This window comes from Cyprinodon variegatus, unplaced genomic scaffold, assembly GCF_000732505.1.
Source record: "Cyprinodon variegatus isolate N-32 unplaced genomic scaffold, C_variegatus-1.0 Scaffold353, whole genome shotgun sequence".
NCBI classification, from domain to species: domain Eukaryota; kingdom Metazoa; phylum Chordata; class Actinopteri; order Cyprinodontiformes; family Cyprinodontidae; genus Cyprinodon; species Cyprinodon variegatus.
The window spans coordinates 416,353-434,415 of record NW_015150806.1 but is presented as its reverse complement, the minus strand read 5'-3'; the positions used below and the strand labels follow the sequence as shown (position 1 = coordinate 434,415).

General features: G+C 36.4%; 1 protein-coding gene across 1 annotated transcript in view; it reads right to left on the bottom strand.

The window, feature by feature from the left end:
* Window positions 1–18,063, bottom strand: part of nalcn (sodium leak channel, non selective) — a 114,210-nt gene that overhangs the window by 15,888 nt on the left and 80,259 nt on the right. Inside the window, exons 18-22 of the mRNA XM_015385984.1 lie at window positions 4,519–4,655; window positions 3,304–3,445; window positions 2,776–2,849; window positions 266–367; window positions 121–190 (exon numbers count right to left, since the gene is read on the bottom strand). Of these exons, the coding sequence (XP_015241470.1) occupies window positions 121–190; window positions 266–367; window positions 2,776–2,849; window positions 3,304–3,445; window positions 4,519–4,655 (525 nt within the window). The remainder of the gene's footprint in view (window positions 1–120; window positions 191–265; window positions 368–2,775; window positions 2,850–3,303; window positions 3,446–4,518; window positions 4,656–18,063) is intronic.

Sequence of the window (18,063 nt, the reverse complement as noted above, 5' to 3'; positions counted from 1 at the left end):
CTTACTATATTTGTGCCTACAATTTTGCTTGCAAGCAAACACTAACATGGCTTTATCCATGAAGAGCCTTTGTGAGATGCTAAAAAGAAAAAAAAGAATAGGATGTAATTTTGTGCTTACATCCTGGGTGAGCGTTTCCAGTGACTTCCCCCGGCTGATCCTCTGACTGGTGGAACCATGTCGTAGAGATCTGCAGAAACAATAAGGAGAGATTAGGAGCATTTATGCTTTATGCAGTGTGCCTGCGTATGTACATGTGCCAGACCTGCGTTCTTGTCGTATGTGGTGCTGCACACTGAGTATTGAGCGCTCTTTGGCTGGCTGGCCTTCAAAGGACCCGCTTAACATCCGCTGCCTGGTACAAGCCCTGGGAAAGAGACACAAGGATTCACTCTATATAAATCAAATGGTGGCTGAAAAATGCATCAAAACACCTTGAACTGCTCAGATTTCCTGATCAACTGCTTTTTTTATTGCACATTGCCTTGAAAAAGCATTAACCTCAAATGTGTTAAAGCTCAACAACTAACTTTAAAAATATTTATACTCTGAACAGGATAATATGGATTTGCAACACGAAACCTTTCCTTTAATGTCTCTATAAGAAACCAGTCCATGTGTGAGAACACAACCCCTATGGTGAACCACAGTAGTGGCAGCCTCATAGTGCTTTCCAGTGGTTATGTAGTGATACAGTACTATAGAGGGAGCTGCAGTAAGAAGGTGGAAATCAAGGAAGAAGATTGTGATTTAAGCTGCATGTTCACTGCAGTAACCTTTTTTAGGAATAAGGTAAGTTTATATGGGTTATCCTAAAAATCAAATATTCTCATCGAAACTTTTTAAAGAATGTTTAACAATACAATTAGCATATTTTAAAGCACGTATGCTCAGATTTATAAATGAATGCGCTTACAGACGCTTAGACTTTACTCTACATTTTTTACACAATCTGAAGTGGCAGGTCTGAGCTGTATAAAAAATAAAATAAACAATAAAAAGTTATGGAGAAATAATGTTTAGTTCAGGAGATGGAAGAAATGCACCTATGGCTTGATTCTATTTGTTCTATCCCAGACAATCACCAAAATGTACATAAAGGTTTGTAACTGTGATTTAAGGAAATATAATATAGATAAAGTCATCCGAAAACTATAAAGCTACTTTATATTTTTCTGGGCCCATAAGGTAAGTGGCAGTTTGTTTTTGTGTTGTTGAGAAAAAGAGCTTCAATTATTTCAAAAAGCCAAAAGAGAGCTCACTTTCAGAGACTGACACTTTATTTTATTTATAGTGACCGGAGAGATTCCTTGTTTATTGATCAAAAGTGTGGCTGAATTGCTGCTTCTGCTGGAGAGTGTGAGTTTGCATATGTTGGTATTCGGGCCTAATTGCAGGCTTGTGTGGAAGGTGGCGAGCCAGACAGAACGTGTTATGACTCCTGATCTGCTGTCCGTCTCTCAGACAGACAGAACATTGGGGCGGTGGGGAGGGAGGTGCAGACTGGACACAGTATTTGCCATCTAATCTCCACTTAGTGCCGTCTCTGCCATGCTGAACAGCAAATTATCCTTTTAGTTCTTTGCGACAGTAGATTGAAGTGGCACTGAGTGTGTAGGTGTTTCTGTGTGTAAAAAAAAAAAGAGAGAAACATCCACAAGTGGCACTCCTGGTGTGACAAAGCTACAGTATGTCTGATGTTTCTACATTATCAGTCCGGAAAGAAAGTGATAAGCAATCTTCCACATTGGAGACTATTTTTGTGGGGCATCATAGACATAATTTTAGAATCTAAACAAAAATACATGTAAAATCTTTTTTTTAGCATGACCGACCATTAATTTAAATGAAAGTACAGAGAATTAGAAATAAAGATTAATTTCAACCCTGGGTAGCTCTGATTATTTCCTGTGTGCACCCTCCATCCTTGGACTTTTTCAAATGCTCTTGCCATTTTGCTCTTACAAATAATTATAAGCTTTCTTCTGGTCAAGTGACAAATTTGACATTTTTAAAACTTATTCTTTCAAAACAGAGCTCAGGATGTGCTTTGTGTCATAAGCCATCTGTGCTGTGAAGTGCCACTGGATTAATCTTTGCAGCTCTTGACTGAACTGGGACAGCATGTTAGAATAAATCTTAATAATCAAACCAAACATCACATCATCAAGCCTCACTCTGATACAATCTTTGTTTTTCTGAGGATTTTAAGGAGGTTTTAAGGATTAACAAAAAATTTGATGTAAAATGTAGTGTTAAGTTAAGATATTTTAATGATTGGCATAATAAATAATCATAATGAATGTGCCTTAATGAAAGAATGCTTGACATGTCTTCCATACTTCCAAGGTCTGTTAGCACCTAAACTCATACAGGCACCTGTACTCATAAAGCGCGTTTCCTTAAAAAAATCAAACACAAAGGCTTTTGTTCCATTTGTCAGAAAAGAAAAAAATACAAAAGTTCCACCTGCACATGGTTCTCAAAAGAAAACAGTCAACTGCTTTGTATTGATCCTGTAACAATGCACAGTAGAAATATATATGCTTTAAATTACACTTCTTTAAGGCTATTCAGAAGCAAATCTTTTTAGTTCAATATTCAAACAGAATTGTGGGGTAGAACTTTTTTTTTTTTTCCCGACTAAAGCCCATCTATTTCATATACTGCAATACTGCAAATACATTTTGCCTAAGAGTCACAGTCTATCATATCAAAGCAAAACATAAGATCCCCAAATCTTCCACCTACTGTGGTAGAAATTGTAATTCTTACCGTAGGATTTTATTAATCGTCGTCTCTTTCTCCAGAAGGTTGCGGGCTCGAATGCTAAAAATTGATCTGCGAAGCTAAGAGAACAAATTGTGAGCAGACAAGAACTGCAAGCTTGTTCAGATGTGATTAATTATATTAAAACAACGCCATAAACAAAGCTGCAGACATAGTGCAGAATTATTACATTTTGTTGAATTTATTCCAAGATATAATATGGGGTTACAGTTATTAGTTATAAGTTTACACACTTCTATGGATCACAATGGATGGATGGATGGATAAAATAATCATTGGTGAAACAATTTAAGACATTTTTTTATGCCATTTATGTTATTCAGAGTTTTTCAGAACTGAAGAAAATCAAAATCCAACCAATACAGTTTTAAATTTCATAGAAACCCCAAATTATTATTCATCGTCTGAAGACAGAGCTTTGGTCTCTAGGGTATTCTGCAAAGGTGTTCAAGAGAAAGAAAGCAAAAACAGAGGAGGACGTGATGTGTGATTAGATGCAGCACTCGTATCTACCTTTTGGTCAATATACTTGTTGTCTTCGATGGCCGAGCGTTTGGAGTGGTCACACGAGGAGGATGAAGCCGAGGGGAGACGGCGGAACAAACAGCTGGTATCCTGCTGCTGACGATCAATAAACTGCTTCATGAAACTCTCTCTAGAACGCACAACAAACACAATAACAGTGAATTTTATTTCAAGACAACCACATACATTCGTAAAGACAATGTACACAAATATGTTTTAAAAAACTAAACTGCACAGGAGAAAATCCAGCTGCACAACGCATCAGTGGAAGCTGTTCTTTTAAAAGCCCAATGTATAGGTCTGAGCTTTACGGAGCAAAATAACCCCACTGTGCACTAATCACCAACTTAATATTAAAACTTATTACAAAGTCTGCTGCTCTGGGTGGAATTCAGCTCTCTTGCTGAATGAAAAATAGGTCTTGATACAGTGATTTTAGCTTCAATCTGCATGCAGAACATGTGAAACATTTTCTCATCTTTTTTCTTAAATCTTAAAGCAGGCATATAATGTGATATTATTACAGTATATAATGAGCAAAAGTATTTTGCTATGTATTTTGTTATGTTTCTGATTGATAAATGAATTTCGTAATGGCTGTAAAAGAGAAATTAAAATATAGATGGTCCCTTTGATGTGTAGTATTTAAGCAAAGCAGTAACATCTTTGTTTATTTAGTTATTTCCAGAAACAAGTGTGCAATGACATGGGATGAAGCGACATTCATTGCAGCTGCAGTGCCATGCAAAGGCTGTTTTTCTTTTAACCAATAAGCTTAAGATATTGTTGTATCACATTACTAAGCTTAAAATGTTTCCAAAACTGTTTGATCGCTTCCTGGGTCCCTTTTTCCTCATGATGCTGTTTTTCATGAATGTTCTCTTACAAACCTCTGAGATCAGTAATGAGTTGTTTTGTACTCGATTTACCAACAGGCTGAGCAATCTTTCAACTAGTTTTAGCCTAAGGGTATCAGAGCTAACGGGGAGAATATAAATCCATATCACACATTTTCTTTAAAAAGAATGTTGCAAACCACTAAATGATTTTTCATTTCATGATTTCTCAATTATGCACCACTGATTGGCATTAATTGAAATAAAACCCTGATAAATTACTTCAAAGCTTTGGGTTCTAAGAAGATAATGTAAAAAATGTAAGATTTTTTTCTAAGACACTGTATCTCTGCCTGCAATTGCATACCTGATTCTGGGCACTGTGAAATCAGATGGGAGCTTTGAGATCTTCACCATCTGAGGCCGGTTGGGGAACTTTTCAAAGATCCTGAGTCGTAAAGGGAGCTTCTCTTTGGTGTCTGCATTGGCTTCGCTTTGCTTCAGCTGATGGAGGAAAGAATAAGGGGATTCATTTCACACTCGGAGCAGAACAGCATGAAAAGCTTTTGGAAAATGGTGAAATCAACCTTGATGATGCAACCACTGTGAGGAAGAGAGTATTTCAACATGATTCAAGGGAAAAAGGGACAAAATCAGACTGTAGACAGCAGGAATGTTTGGGGTTTGGAAAACTTTTAGTTACCCTTGGTGCACATAATTAAATAAAAAAAGAAAACTAAGTCTGGGGAATATGTTTTCTCTCAGGTTTCAAGGTGCAGCTTTATTTTTCGGCCTGATGATGGCAGCAACACACTTACTTACAACACAGACATCACATAGAATACAGACAACCACACTGAGGATGTGGCTCCACTTACTTTTCATAATAGGGGGAAGATGGCAACAAAAGAAAAAAAAGAAAGATTACTTTGGAATGGTTAATGGAGACAGAAACAGAAAAGGAAGCGACAGAATAATGTGAGTGTGCACCTGGCACACAATAGTGGAATAAAAGGATGACAATGGGAATGAAACCAATTATTTCTATTTAATTACGTATGGCATAAGCTGATTGAAATTCCCTTCCAGGTGTTCCCTGTCCGGGTGTCTGAAGATAACCTACGATGCACTGCTGATTAGGCCTGCAATGAACTGAACTTGGATCAATAGTGATTGGCGGCATATCATTTAGAAAAGCTATCAGGAAAATAATATGTTTACTTAATGAATGTTTAAAGGTAAAATAAAAAAAATCAGTAGAAAAAATGTCCGTGCATGGAAGCATTTCTCTGCGCTTATTTGATTTAAAGGTACAGAACGAGGTTGGAGTACAACTGTAAGTGGAAGGAGAGGCATTAAGGAGTAAATGAAGATCTGTCTATCTGATTCCTGCTTCTTGCAGACAAAATGTGGGAGCTTCTTTTCTGCCCTGAGTGGGTGAGTGGCACACTGTGAAGATGGAATTATACAGCAGCATCTGCCTGCCTAAGCTCCCTGTCCATATTCTGGCTGCAGAGATATGGGCATGGTATACGAAAAAGGCGGCAGAAACAACACTTACTGAAAATTGCCAAAAATGGAACCATATCGTTACTGTAGGTTCACATAAAAATCAACAGGTTATGCAAATGTATTTACTCACAGGGCACTGTATAAAAAAACAAAAAAAATATGAAAAATCAGTCTTAAATTCGAAATTGTTCAAGATCCAACGAGTGGACAAAGGAAATCCATTTCACAGATTTTTTTTGTTCATTCCGTTTCATACGTTTCACAGTACGCTGAGTGCCGATGTACAAGGGGATAATTCTGAATTTTTGCCTGATGTGTTTTGTAGGTATGTATATTTTCGTTGAAATGTATGTATAGCGTATATATATATGTGTGTATATAATTGTGTATATATGCATATATATATATTTTTTTTGAGTGTGAATATTGGATAGAAAACATAGAAGTATAACAGGACTGCTTTAAGGTAATTTAAGTGCAATTAGAGAGGGAGTATGAAAAGTAAGTAATTCTTCTTCAATTTAAATTAATGGATGTCAATTCTCTGTCTGTATATGCCGACAGGTTTATTTTTTGGAGGGTTTTTGTTTCTATTTATGTTCAGGTAAATGTAGTTAGTTTGGAAATTGGTGTTTGGTTAGGTTGATATTAACTGGTCTCTCTTGAGTGTATTTGGTTGATTAATTTATTGTTGTCTGAAATAAATTCTTATTAATTGAATCATATAGTAGTTATCTATTTGAAGCATACTCAAGCTAATACTCAAGAAAAGTATTTAGATAGTTAGGACATTAATGAACAAATTATAAAAACTGAGATGGTGACATTAATGCTGAAGTTAAAATAACATAGCTATGTGCTGAAGAACACTATGAATTCACCTCAATGTACTGAGATTGGATAAAAAATCTGTGCATCAAAATCTGCACATTCGTCTTCTATGCATCTCAGAAATTTGATCTCTATGCATCTTCTATGCATCTCAGAAAAACCATGTTAAGACCCAAGTGACATGTTGTTCAGTACGAAGACATACATTCGTGGTAGACTTATTAGCTGATATAATCTGTGCTCACATTCAGAGTCATGTGACTGATCTCAAAAGCCATGTGTTTTGCAGGTTAATCAGCTCATTACAGCCCAAAAGCTGCTTTGTGGGGCCATAAATCAATTGTTGCCAAAGGAAATTGCTGCACATAACATCTGTATCATTTCCCCCAAACCATGACACGGACCTATTATTGAGACATCAGGAAATTGTGCAAATGTTTTACAAAAAACAATAAATAATATATTTATAATGTGCTCAACGGGGCTGAATAATTGTGCATGCCCCACTTTTTGGTTTGTAAATGTTAATAAATACAAAGGTAATATAGACATATAATAATTAATCACAGTATCTCAGCTGCCCCTAGAACTGAGCATTTCTGGACTGAGATCTCTGATGTTTCTCCATGTATCTGGGGGTAACTGACCGTTCCGATGACCATGGGCAATACATTTGCCTTTACCTTCCAGGGTCTCTAGTGCTTCTCTGAGCTCCTTAGGACTTCCCCAATTTCCTATGTTCCTTCCTCCTGATGTTTCTATCATTTGGTATGGTCACATCGATCACTATGGCTGTCCTGAACAGCTTACCAATGATCACAATATCTAGTTGTGTGCCCACAAATATTTAGTCTGTTTTTATCTGGAAATCCCACAGTACCTTAGCTCTGTCTTTCTCCACCACCCTGGGAGGTGGCTCTCATTTTGACCTGGGGGTCTCTGGTTTGTACTCTGCACAGATGTTTCTGTACATTATATCAGCTACTCGGTTGTGAATTTCCATGTATTCCATTCCTGCCACTATCTTACATCCTGCTGTGAGATGGTGCATGCACTTGGGATCTTGCGTGGTTTTGGAGATCTCGGCTTTTATTGCTCTGGAGCTCATGATCTTCTCCTGTGGTGCCATAATCAGCGCTTCTGTGCTGCCCTGCAGTCTGGCCCCAAGTCAATTTTTCTTTTAGAAGTTTTTATTTTTTTATTTTTAGAAATAAAGGTTATAAAATGTTCCAATTTCTAATGTAAGAGAAATTCGTACTTCTATATGATTCAAATCCTTGGTCACTATGTAGAAAAATGGAGCCTTGTCTGGAACATCAGTTTACACAGGATGTCAAAAAAGAAGCCACAATATAAGCAGTAGTTCTATGAAATATGTAGACTGTTCATATATAGATATATATATACACATTAAAATAATATACTAACCAATAAAAGGTTTTAGCTGCTTTGATTGCTGAAAGCTGACATCAAAGAGCCACAAAAATGCAAGGATTAAGCTGACATAGAACATTGGATGGATGGGTTTATCGTCGGTAGCTTTGATCAAATGTTTCAGAATAAAACTAAGTTATATTTATTTTTCAATGTGCTTTCTAAGTGCATGTCTGAGAGCATTTTGTGTGGATACTTGCATGGTTTTTCAGGCTAATTATTGTATGATGTGTCATACAAAAATAATGTGCAAATAACATGCTGATCTCAGAACAGAAGGATCCAGGGAAGAAAAATGAGGACGATCGAAAGGACACTCTGAGCCATAAACTCAAGAGCATAAAAATAATGATTACAAATAAACCACTGTATGGTCTAATTTCTTCAAAAGACAATTACACGAAAAAAACAAAAACATATGTTTATCTCAAAAACCTTCTGCAGTCCACCTCACCAACCCATTTCTTCAGGACTGAGTCTCACATCACTATTGTGTCTGGAATTTATGGTGTTCAGTTTTATACTATAAAGGCTCTTTGCTTCAGCTCCTCCTTTGCTAGCATACTGAAATTAGATTTCACGCTAAATTATAGACTTGTTTTGCAGCAGATCTCTTTCTGAAAGTTCTAGAAAGTGAGGCATTAATCTTAAATGGTACCTCTACACTTGGAAGGAGAAGGTAAATCCACACAGACAGTTAGTTACACAAACAGAGATTAATTACACAGTATTTACTCTCCTCCAACAAGTCATAATTGACTCTGCAAACTCAAAGAAAGAATCCTTTTATCAGGAAATTCTCAACATCGCTAAGCTTTATTTTTCATTTGCAGTATTTTTTTTTTTATATTTACTGCATCTATCTTTCTCCCAAAGCCTCTAATTTTCAACAAATATCTTGTTAGATCAATGTTGTTTTTTTCCCCCTCAAATCTGTCTAAATTTATTAACATCCGTTTTGAGTTCTTATTGTCTTCAATATCAACAATTCTTTATATTTAAACATGCAACTTGTTGCATACAAAAAAAATTTAACTGATAAACAACTATTTATCGATGCATGCCAGTTTTATTGAATGATAAGTTCCCATGTACTAGTTATGCTATACAGGAGACTTAAACATACACAATTCAACTATTTTGAGAAAATTATGTTATTTTCTACCACTGACTGATGAAGGTTTACCCATCCACCCTGTAGTGATAATAATTTGCTTCCACAAGATATAGAGAAACTGTGAAACACTGCAATGGAAAAGGCTCAGCTGCTAAATAGGGGCCAATACATACAATTTATCAATATTAAATGTAAATTCGGTAACAAATGGCCTATAGTTGGACAGTTCCAATAAGCAAAGTAATGTGTGGAGATTACCTAACCGTACCCTTAAAAGATTTATATACTTATCAATTTGTTTTAGGTTTTTATTTTGTGTTTTTTTTTTCTTCATCCTTTAAACCTTTTTATATTTTTAACGTACAAAAGTCAACACAACTATTAGTATTTGTTTTGGTATTTCATATGGAAGAAAGGCATACATAATACACAGCGTTAAATCAAAGAAAAAGCCTGTTTGAATCTAAAAAGTTTGGTGCACATTTGTATTCAATATTTTTTTATCAGTAAAAATCAGACTATAAAAGCCTCCATACAAACCTGGGTAAGGCAGACCCGTGGAGATCTGTAGCTAAGGTGGAAGAATTTCTAGGTCATGCAGCTAATACTCCAAAAATCTAGCCTTTATGGAAGAATGGCACTATATAAATAAAATGAATTGAATTAAAGAGTGCTGAGCTGCTAAAAGAAACCAATAAAAAGTCCATGATGATCTTTTTGCTGCAGGGTATGTAGGGAACACAGTAAACATTGTGGAAGAGAGAGCCTTAATAAGGGCAGATCAAATGGAAACTTTTTGGGCTACATGCAAAATGCAAGAAGCTGATATCTAAGGTAGCATTTCCAAACTACAGATGAGAGTCCAAAGAACGGCAGTGTAACAATGGAAGCAAGACTAATGTGTTTTGCCTTAAGACGCACTAAGGTGATGATCTCTCACTTCTTTCTCTATTTAAGCCAATTTCAGGCTCCGCTGAGCTAGGAAACTCTTCATCCGGGATTTTGCATGGATTTGAGGACCATGACTTTGCCGGAGATGACTAAAACAAACCATTAGTATCATACCAAATTCAGCAGCCACAACCAAGATGACCACTAACAAAATGCTGGAAATTTATAAGGAATTATGATAATAGGTAATACATTTATTGGACTTTTTCCAATCAATTCTCTCCAATTCAGACCTTAGAATAAAACCACTGATTATTACTTCTTCAAATTAAAGTTCCGTGTGCTTGGTTAATTTTTCAAAGATTAGATCATTGGCAATTTAGATCCTTACTTTGAAGTATCAAAAGCGCTGTATTTAAAAAAGTAAATAATAATATATAAACTTAATGTATACATCAGAGGTTTATTTTTTTTTATGCATTGATGTGCAGAACAACAACTGACTGCTCCTATCAATGAAATCTGTCTGAAGCTGAGCCACTGTGCAAGTTTATCAGTCAGATGCTAGGGTTTGGGTTATAATTAATTTATTCTGTTAACATTAACTGCAGCATTTCACTTTAAGTATTTGTATAGTACACATTAAAAAACAATTATGAAGTATTTTCAGTATTGTTATTTTCCTTTTTTTTGTTAAGTTCTGTGGCCCTAGCAGATGGACATTGGGGAAGAAATGCAGTTCGGAATTTCAACCAGAGACACTTAGGTCCAGGATTAAAGCTCCTTGTATGGCCTCCTTGTTGTGCCCTCTACCCTTATGCCACCATTGTCCCCATTCATGGGCAAAGGTTGGTTTATATTGTCCATATATCATCAAAAAGTATAGTTTAAGATTTTTATTTGCAGTCTCAAAAGCAAATTCAGTTTATGTTAACATTTTAACTTAGGATTACGCTGATGAAACCTAGACAAATGCTATTACAATGTTATGATCTACATATACCTTGGAATACTAACTGTCGGGTAGACCATCATTGACACTCTTTAAAAGTATGCAAATTGATGTATGCATATTATTGCTATAAAACTGGCTGCTAACATTACTGTATGCTATATGCTTGCAAATTAATTGAATGTTAAAAGAGGGGAAGAAATGTTGTAAGAAAAAAATAACCAACAGGAAAATAAGTATCGACACCAGTTTTGAAAGCCAAAACATGCCAGATCTGCCGTCTGTTTCGACAGAAAATCAGAATGTAGGATGTCCATAGATATTAGAATACAGAGACATATATGGAGCAGAGCATACCACTTGTAATTCTATGTAACTGTGTCTAAGTAGTTCCAACAAAGGTAGACTCCTACCTGGAGCAATTTGACAGGATTGTCATTAATCAGACAGAAAGAGATACTTTGGCCACTCTATGGCCACTCTCATCCACTTTGGGGAAAATACTGAATTATATTTCTAACTCACAAGGTAAACCGTTCAGGTTTTTCTAAATGTATATCCATCCACAAGGACACAGCACATATTTATTGGTTCATAAAACCAGCAAGAAAGACTTAAAAATATACAATCAATAAATGGAAGGATTTTAGGATTACAGGTAACAGAGTAAGTGAAACATCAATCTTTTGTTGTTGTTTACTGGTCAGCTTATGTTTGCTGGTGATATGATGGTACATAGAAAGACCCTCTTTGCAGCCAGCATGTCAGAAAAATAACAACTCAAATTGGAGCATGACGGTTCAGACGCTAGCAATGTGTCTTGGGCCTAAATGGTTGAGGAAGATTTGCAGGGACCTCAGCTGTAATTACTCCTTCAACAGGCAGCACAAAAAGCAATCATATTATTCTCAGAATTTAACTAGTAAAACAAATTACTTTTTCAAAATCACTGAAATATCTATTAGCTATCAGAGAGCAAAAATAATGGTTTTTGCCTCTAGATAGATAGATAGTAGATAAAAAATATTTTAATTTATGATAACCTATGCAGGATTTCCCATTTGGCTTGCATCTTTGCAGCATTAGAAAGTCCTCTGACAATTTGTCCACTGATCCTCCCATAGAGAATAAGTAATGCAATATGGTACCAGTAACACCTTCAAGTATTGTTAATTTTCCTCTAGCTTTCAGGTCATATAGGTATTCTAAAACACAGGAGTAAAGCCATAAAATGTTGACACTTTGATGTGTTTATTCAATACATTACACAGCACAAACCCTCTGAACTACCTGATTAGTTCTTTAGAAGGACCTTCTGTAGCACACAAAAATGGGAAATTAAGTGTGTCAGACCAGCCAGGAGAACAATGTGGAACTGCTGAACAGCCACCTACGAAATTGCCGCCCACACAGATGAGCTGAATGCCTGTAGGCGTGCGTTAATACTGGTCAAGTAATCTGCATTTTACCATTCAGCCATCAGCCTAGCAAGACAACACATTAATCAACACAGTTGTATAAGGATGTGGATCCGTGAGATCACAGACTAGACATTTTACAAATACATATCTTCATCTTATTCATTGCTGTATAATATAGGAATTTTTCTTTTCTAAACAATAAACCTCTATTATGCAGACATGCAAATATGTGATTCTTATGATTCACTTTGACCTTTCTTGACTCCTCATTTCCTTGCATTCTCCTTAGCCTTGGGGATAGCATAGCTGTAGAGCCCAGGGGACAGCAAGCTGAGAGCGAGTCAGCAGGGTCACCCTCTATCCACATTAGTTGGGTAATGAGCCATGCTTTGGAGCTGCTGTAAAGCCACACAGCCCATAAACCTCTGATAGCTGTTCCTCAAGCTTAAAACAAATTTAAGTAGCCATAAGAGCTCCTATTTCAAAATAAAAAAAAAAATTCAATGAGCTGATAGTGATAGCAAATAATTTAATGAGAAATAATTAAACATAATGAATAAGTAAAAAAAAATCCACATACCTAAAACTCCCAATAAGGGAAAGACATTTGTTACTTTGTTTTAATTCAAACCTATACATAAAGTCAAATGTAATTTATAATAAATAAGAAGCTTACTTGTCAGATTTCAAGTATACTTTAAAAGAAACCTTCACATAGTTTTTTTCTTAAATATCTAATTCCAATTTTGTGGTCTGATGCAAGTTTATAATAGTAATACTAAAAAAAATACTAAATCGTTGGTAATAATACTAAAAGCTTGAATCATCAGACTGTGTATATCCACATAATCTGTTTTGTTTAGTAAACTGTTGGTTTAAACAGCTTTTAAATAATATTCACTTTTATGGAACACATATACTGTAATTTTTTTTCACTTTTAAATAAATTTGGAACACTAGATGATGAGGACAAAGCTAGTGTCTGATAACAAGCAATAACTGGATACACATCAGTGCGGAAGATGTATTTTGAAGGACATCTCAAACACACTTTTCCTGGTGTAACATAAAAATAGAAAATTGCGAAGATGTAGGTAATAAGCAGAGACCAGCATAACAGTATCATTATCGCAGATAAGAGTCTGGAACTAATATAAACTGAAAGGCCGCTCAGAACAGAAGAATCCAGTGGTTCAAATCAGAAATAAAAAACAATTTACAAGTTGAAAATAGATATGAGGATAAAGCATTTAATGTTTTGGTAGATGTTCTGTTATTGGATGAAGTGAAAATTGAAGTTGGCATCAGTAATGAATATCAAATTTGGAGCAAAACTGGAAGTCTAATTAGCTTCAGAACACAATAGCGGAGTACAGGTGTGGCAGCATCATGTTTTCAGGGTGTTTTAATGCAGGAGAGACAAATGTGCTTCAATAATAGAACGTATTGTGATGTATTTTGTAAATTTTAAGACAAATTTGGCTAACAAGTTAAAGACTTAACCAAAACGGGTCTTCTAAATGACTGATAAACTTAAGCGCACTGCATGTCAGTTTTAAAATTACTTAACAACAATACAGTTTGATTTATTCAGTGGTTTGGAGATCTCATTACATTGTGCTAATCCTAGCCTCGTAGATAACTTGTACGTAAAACTAAAAAGGTGAGTAAGCAAGGAAGCCTTTATATATGACCAAGTTACACCAGTTCCAAGAGCAGGAATGGGCCTAAATATAATGGTTGAGGAATGGGAATCTTTACCATAAAACTAAATAACTAGTCTATTCCTACAGGAAATGTATCTGAATAATTGTGTTCTCTGAAAACAGTTTTTGCAGCAGCATAAGGTCAGATTCTCCCAATTGAAAACTGAAAGTGACCTTGAAAAGATAAGAGCACATTGTACTGGATTCTCAAAGGGGTTCGCTCCTTTCTTCTCTGCTCCTTCAGCCTTCATCCTATTCTTCTCCTCTTTTAAATCCCCAAATAAGCCCTTAGTCCATTAAATAACATAAATGGGTGGCAGGCTTTTAGTTTAATTCATAAATAATGAAATTCTTGGTGGGAAGCCGTAATGTTATCACTTCATAATGGATGAGATCGAACTGAATTTTTTCTCAATATAATGAACACTCATCACAGAATATGTTGAATGGCTGCTCCAGCATGGAGCACATAACGGACAGAATACACCAGTATGTATTTTTTTATATTAGAAAAACACATTAATACTGAAAGGAGAATGAAATTATAATTATTTGTGCCCCAGTGAAACAATTTCATGTCACGGCTGTAAAATTATGACAATCCAGCTTGTTCTATCCATGCTCCAACCCTTTGTTTACATAATTTGCTACCTCTTATTTGAAGGTGATTTAATGATCCTCAAACCTCTGCTGCCCACTCTATGTTGTTCTCCTTCATCTGATATGTAAGAACCAGTGCCCGATCCTACTGTTCAAACACAAGTCTGTGATTTGTTTGGTTCACCATCCTTTTTCTATAAGATCGAACAGAGTGGTGAGGTCTCGCTGATAGCCATTTCTGGTAAAGCTGACATATTAGAATTTTTACCCACCACAAAGTAAAGCAAGGGGAAAAGATTGTCATGCATTTACAAAAATTTGCTTTTTCTGCCCATAAATGCATATTTTTTTACAGAACTTCGGTTAACCTCCATTTGTTTATTATTTTCACCAGATAGCCGTATAAGGTTTTAAGTGTAATACATTTGATTGAAAAAGTATCTATCGATGTAGAAATCAATAGCATACGTTTGGTTAAAAATCAATTTTATATACTTTTTTTTTTATTTTTAAAGTGGTAAAGCAAATGTCAGTGTACTTTCCCTATGTAGCAGCCCGAGTCTGTACCCAAATCAAATTTCCTTTGGGACAATAAAGTTAATCTAATCTAAAAAGAAAAAGTTATGGTAAAAATAATACAATGCCAATAGTTACAGCCATCAAAAAGCATAAATAAGGAATAAAACAACATTAAAATTTAACATATCAACCTTCACAGTGTTAGCTTAACTCTAATGACTTTACTAAAATTATTTCAGCTGGATAAGACCTGGTAGATAAAGCCCATTCAGTATCCTTTTTCCTTTTCTTTACTCTGAAATCATATATCTATATATCCTACTAGCAATAATTACATTATCTGATTTTGTTATGGTTACTTTATTGTTTACCATAGTGTATAAGGGTAAATGTATATATGAAAAGCTATTTGAAGGGAAACAATATCTTAACATGTCAAGAGATGTATGCTAGTAATTTAGGAGATGAGAGAGAGAATCAGATCAAATTAAAGTATCTTAATATGGACAATATTTTAATTGTGTAGTTCTTGTTAAAAAGGAAAACAGCTAGAGCATTTGCTGATTCATTTTCATTCTCACGGGTACATTATACATGAACTACTCTCCTCTCCATTTTAGAACAAAAAATGTAAGGAATTGATAAATGTCAGAACAAAGTAGATCTGGGGAGCTAAAATAAATGCATGATATGCTACTGCAGTTTTCCCATTCCAGCTTTTTATCCATCTTCCTTATTGGCAAAAAGCAGATAGACAGCTTCACAGCAGATAGCCTAACATCAATTTGGATTGGCCTTTTGAACATCACCAAAGACAGGACCTCATCCCCCCACCCTGAGCATTACCCTTGTCTGGCAAATCACTTTAACAGCTTCTACTGTAGATTTGATAAGCAGCTGTTCCCACCTCCCACCAACTTGTCCACATCTCACTCTGACACAAAAAGCTCTACATGCATCAACCACCCTCCTCTTCTTAGGGCTTAGTGATCCATCGAAAGATCTCCAAGCAGGATGTGAAAATACATTTTCAGTGCCAAAACACAGATGTTTCCCCCTCGTGTGAGAACCTCCCTGACCACCTGGCCCCCAGGTTAACTCAGAGGGGATACTTATGTGCCCAGTCACTTTTGAAAAATACACTTTAATTCTACATTAATTTTCATTTGGATAAATAAAGCTTTAAATAGATAATTAAGTCTTTAAAACTATGTGAGGTTCCCTCCTGGTTCAAAGTGTCCAGCATCAACCCAGTCCCTAACATGTGCACCATTGCTGTTGTGCTAATATCAGTGTGATCATAAAGTCTTTTGAGAAAGCTGATACTGAATCCTCTAAAAGTATGACAAGCCTCCAGCTCAACACTTTGCAGTTTGATCATCAGGCAAATAGGTTAACAGACTATTTACTTAACTTGGGTCAAGACCTTGTTCTGCAACATCACTACTTTCCAAGGACTGTATACAAGGTCATGGTGGTGGACTGCAGTCTTGTTTTTGGCCTTCAACACCAGATGCCCTCCACTGGAAGCAAACCTTGCTTACAGGCTTGTCACAATCTGTCAGTTGATCACCAGCTCCCTGACTCACCAGCTAACATATTTGCAGACCACACGCATCCTGGAAGCATCCTGTTGGGACTTTTCATCTGAGTTAATCCATTCTGAGTATTATTTAAAAAAAACAGCAATCACAAACAGTTTCCTCCACCAGGCTTTTACTTTGCTCAACACCTGCAGAGCATTAATACCAAGCCTTACACGACAGATCAATAAAAGACCAGAGTTTTAATGAATATGCTAACTTCACCATGTCGGCTAGTATTAGCAATGTTACATCCATCTAAAGATGTTGCCAGAGAAGTGTAACTCTGAGGGTTGCATTCAAGATGCCCTCAAGGGAAAAGAGCTGGTCAGTCATATCAGATAACTATTAGGTATTTGCTTCTTCAGAATTTATTTCACAAATGTGTTGAGATGGTGGTATTTCACTAGTTTTTACATGTTCTTTTTTCCTGATGTTGCAGTCACTTTGTATTGCTATGTCAACCACAATGGCTTTCCTCTGCTTTTTGTCTACCACTACAATGTCCGGTCTGTTTGCCATTACCATTCGGTCCGTCTGTATCTGGAAGTCCCACAGGATCTTGGCTTGGTCATTCTCTATCGCCTTTGGAGGTGTTTCCTACTTTGACCTTGGGCTTTCCAGCCCATACTCTGCACAGATGTTCCTTTATACAGTACTATTCCAGCCACTTGGTTATGGCGCTCCATGTAAGCTTTCCCTGCCAGCATCTTACACACTGCAATTATGTGCTGGATTGTCTCAGGGGCCTCTTTGCACAGTCTGCACCTGGTGTCTTGTCTGGTGTGGTAGATCTGGGCCTCTATTGCTCTGGGGCTTAGGGCCTGCTTCTGTGCAGCCATGATGATTGCCTCTGTGCTGTCCTTCAATCCGGCTTTGTCTAGCCATTGGTAGGATTGATATCTGTCACTTCGATTATGTTCTGGTGTAACATCCCATGTAGGGGCTTATCCTCCCATGATGTCTGGCACCTCATCTTCTGTTCCCCATTGTCTGTGACATTCAGTGAGGATGTCGTCTGTTTGAGCCTTGTCCTTGATGTACTTATGGATCTTGGATGTTTCATCCTAGATAGTGGCTCTTTCGCCCCTTAGTTCTCAGTCTTCTTCCTTACGGCTGCCGTACAGTCTCAGGGTACTGGATTTGGGGTGGTACCCTCCATGCATGGTTAGGAGCTTTCGTGTCTTAACATCTGTGGCCTGTTCCTCCTCCTTCGGCCAGCTTATTATTCCTGCAGGGTATCTGATTACTAGTAGAGCATAGTTATTTATTGCCTGAGACTTATTCTTGCCATTGAGCTGGCCCCTTAGGACCTGCCTATATATATATATATATATATATATATA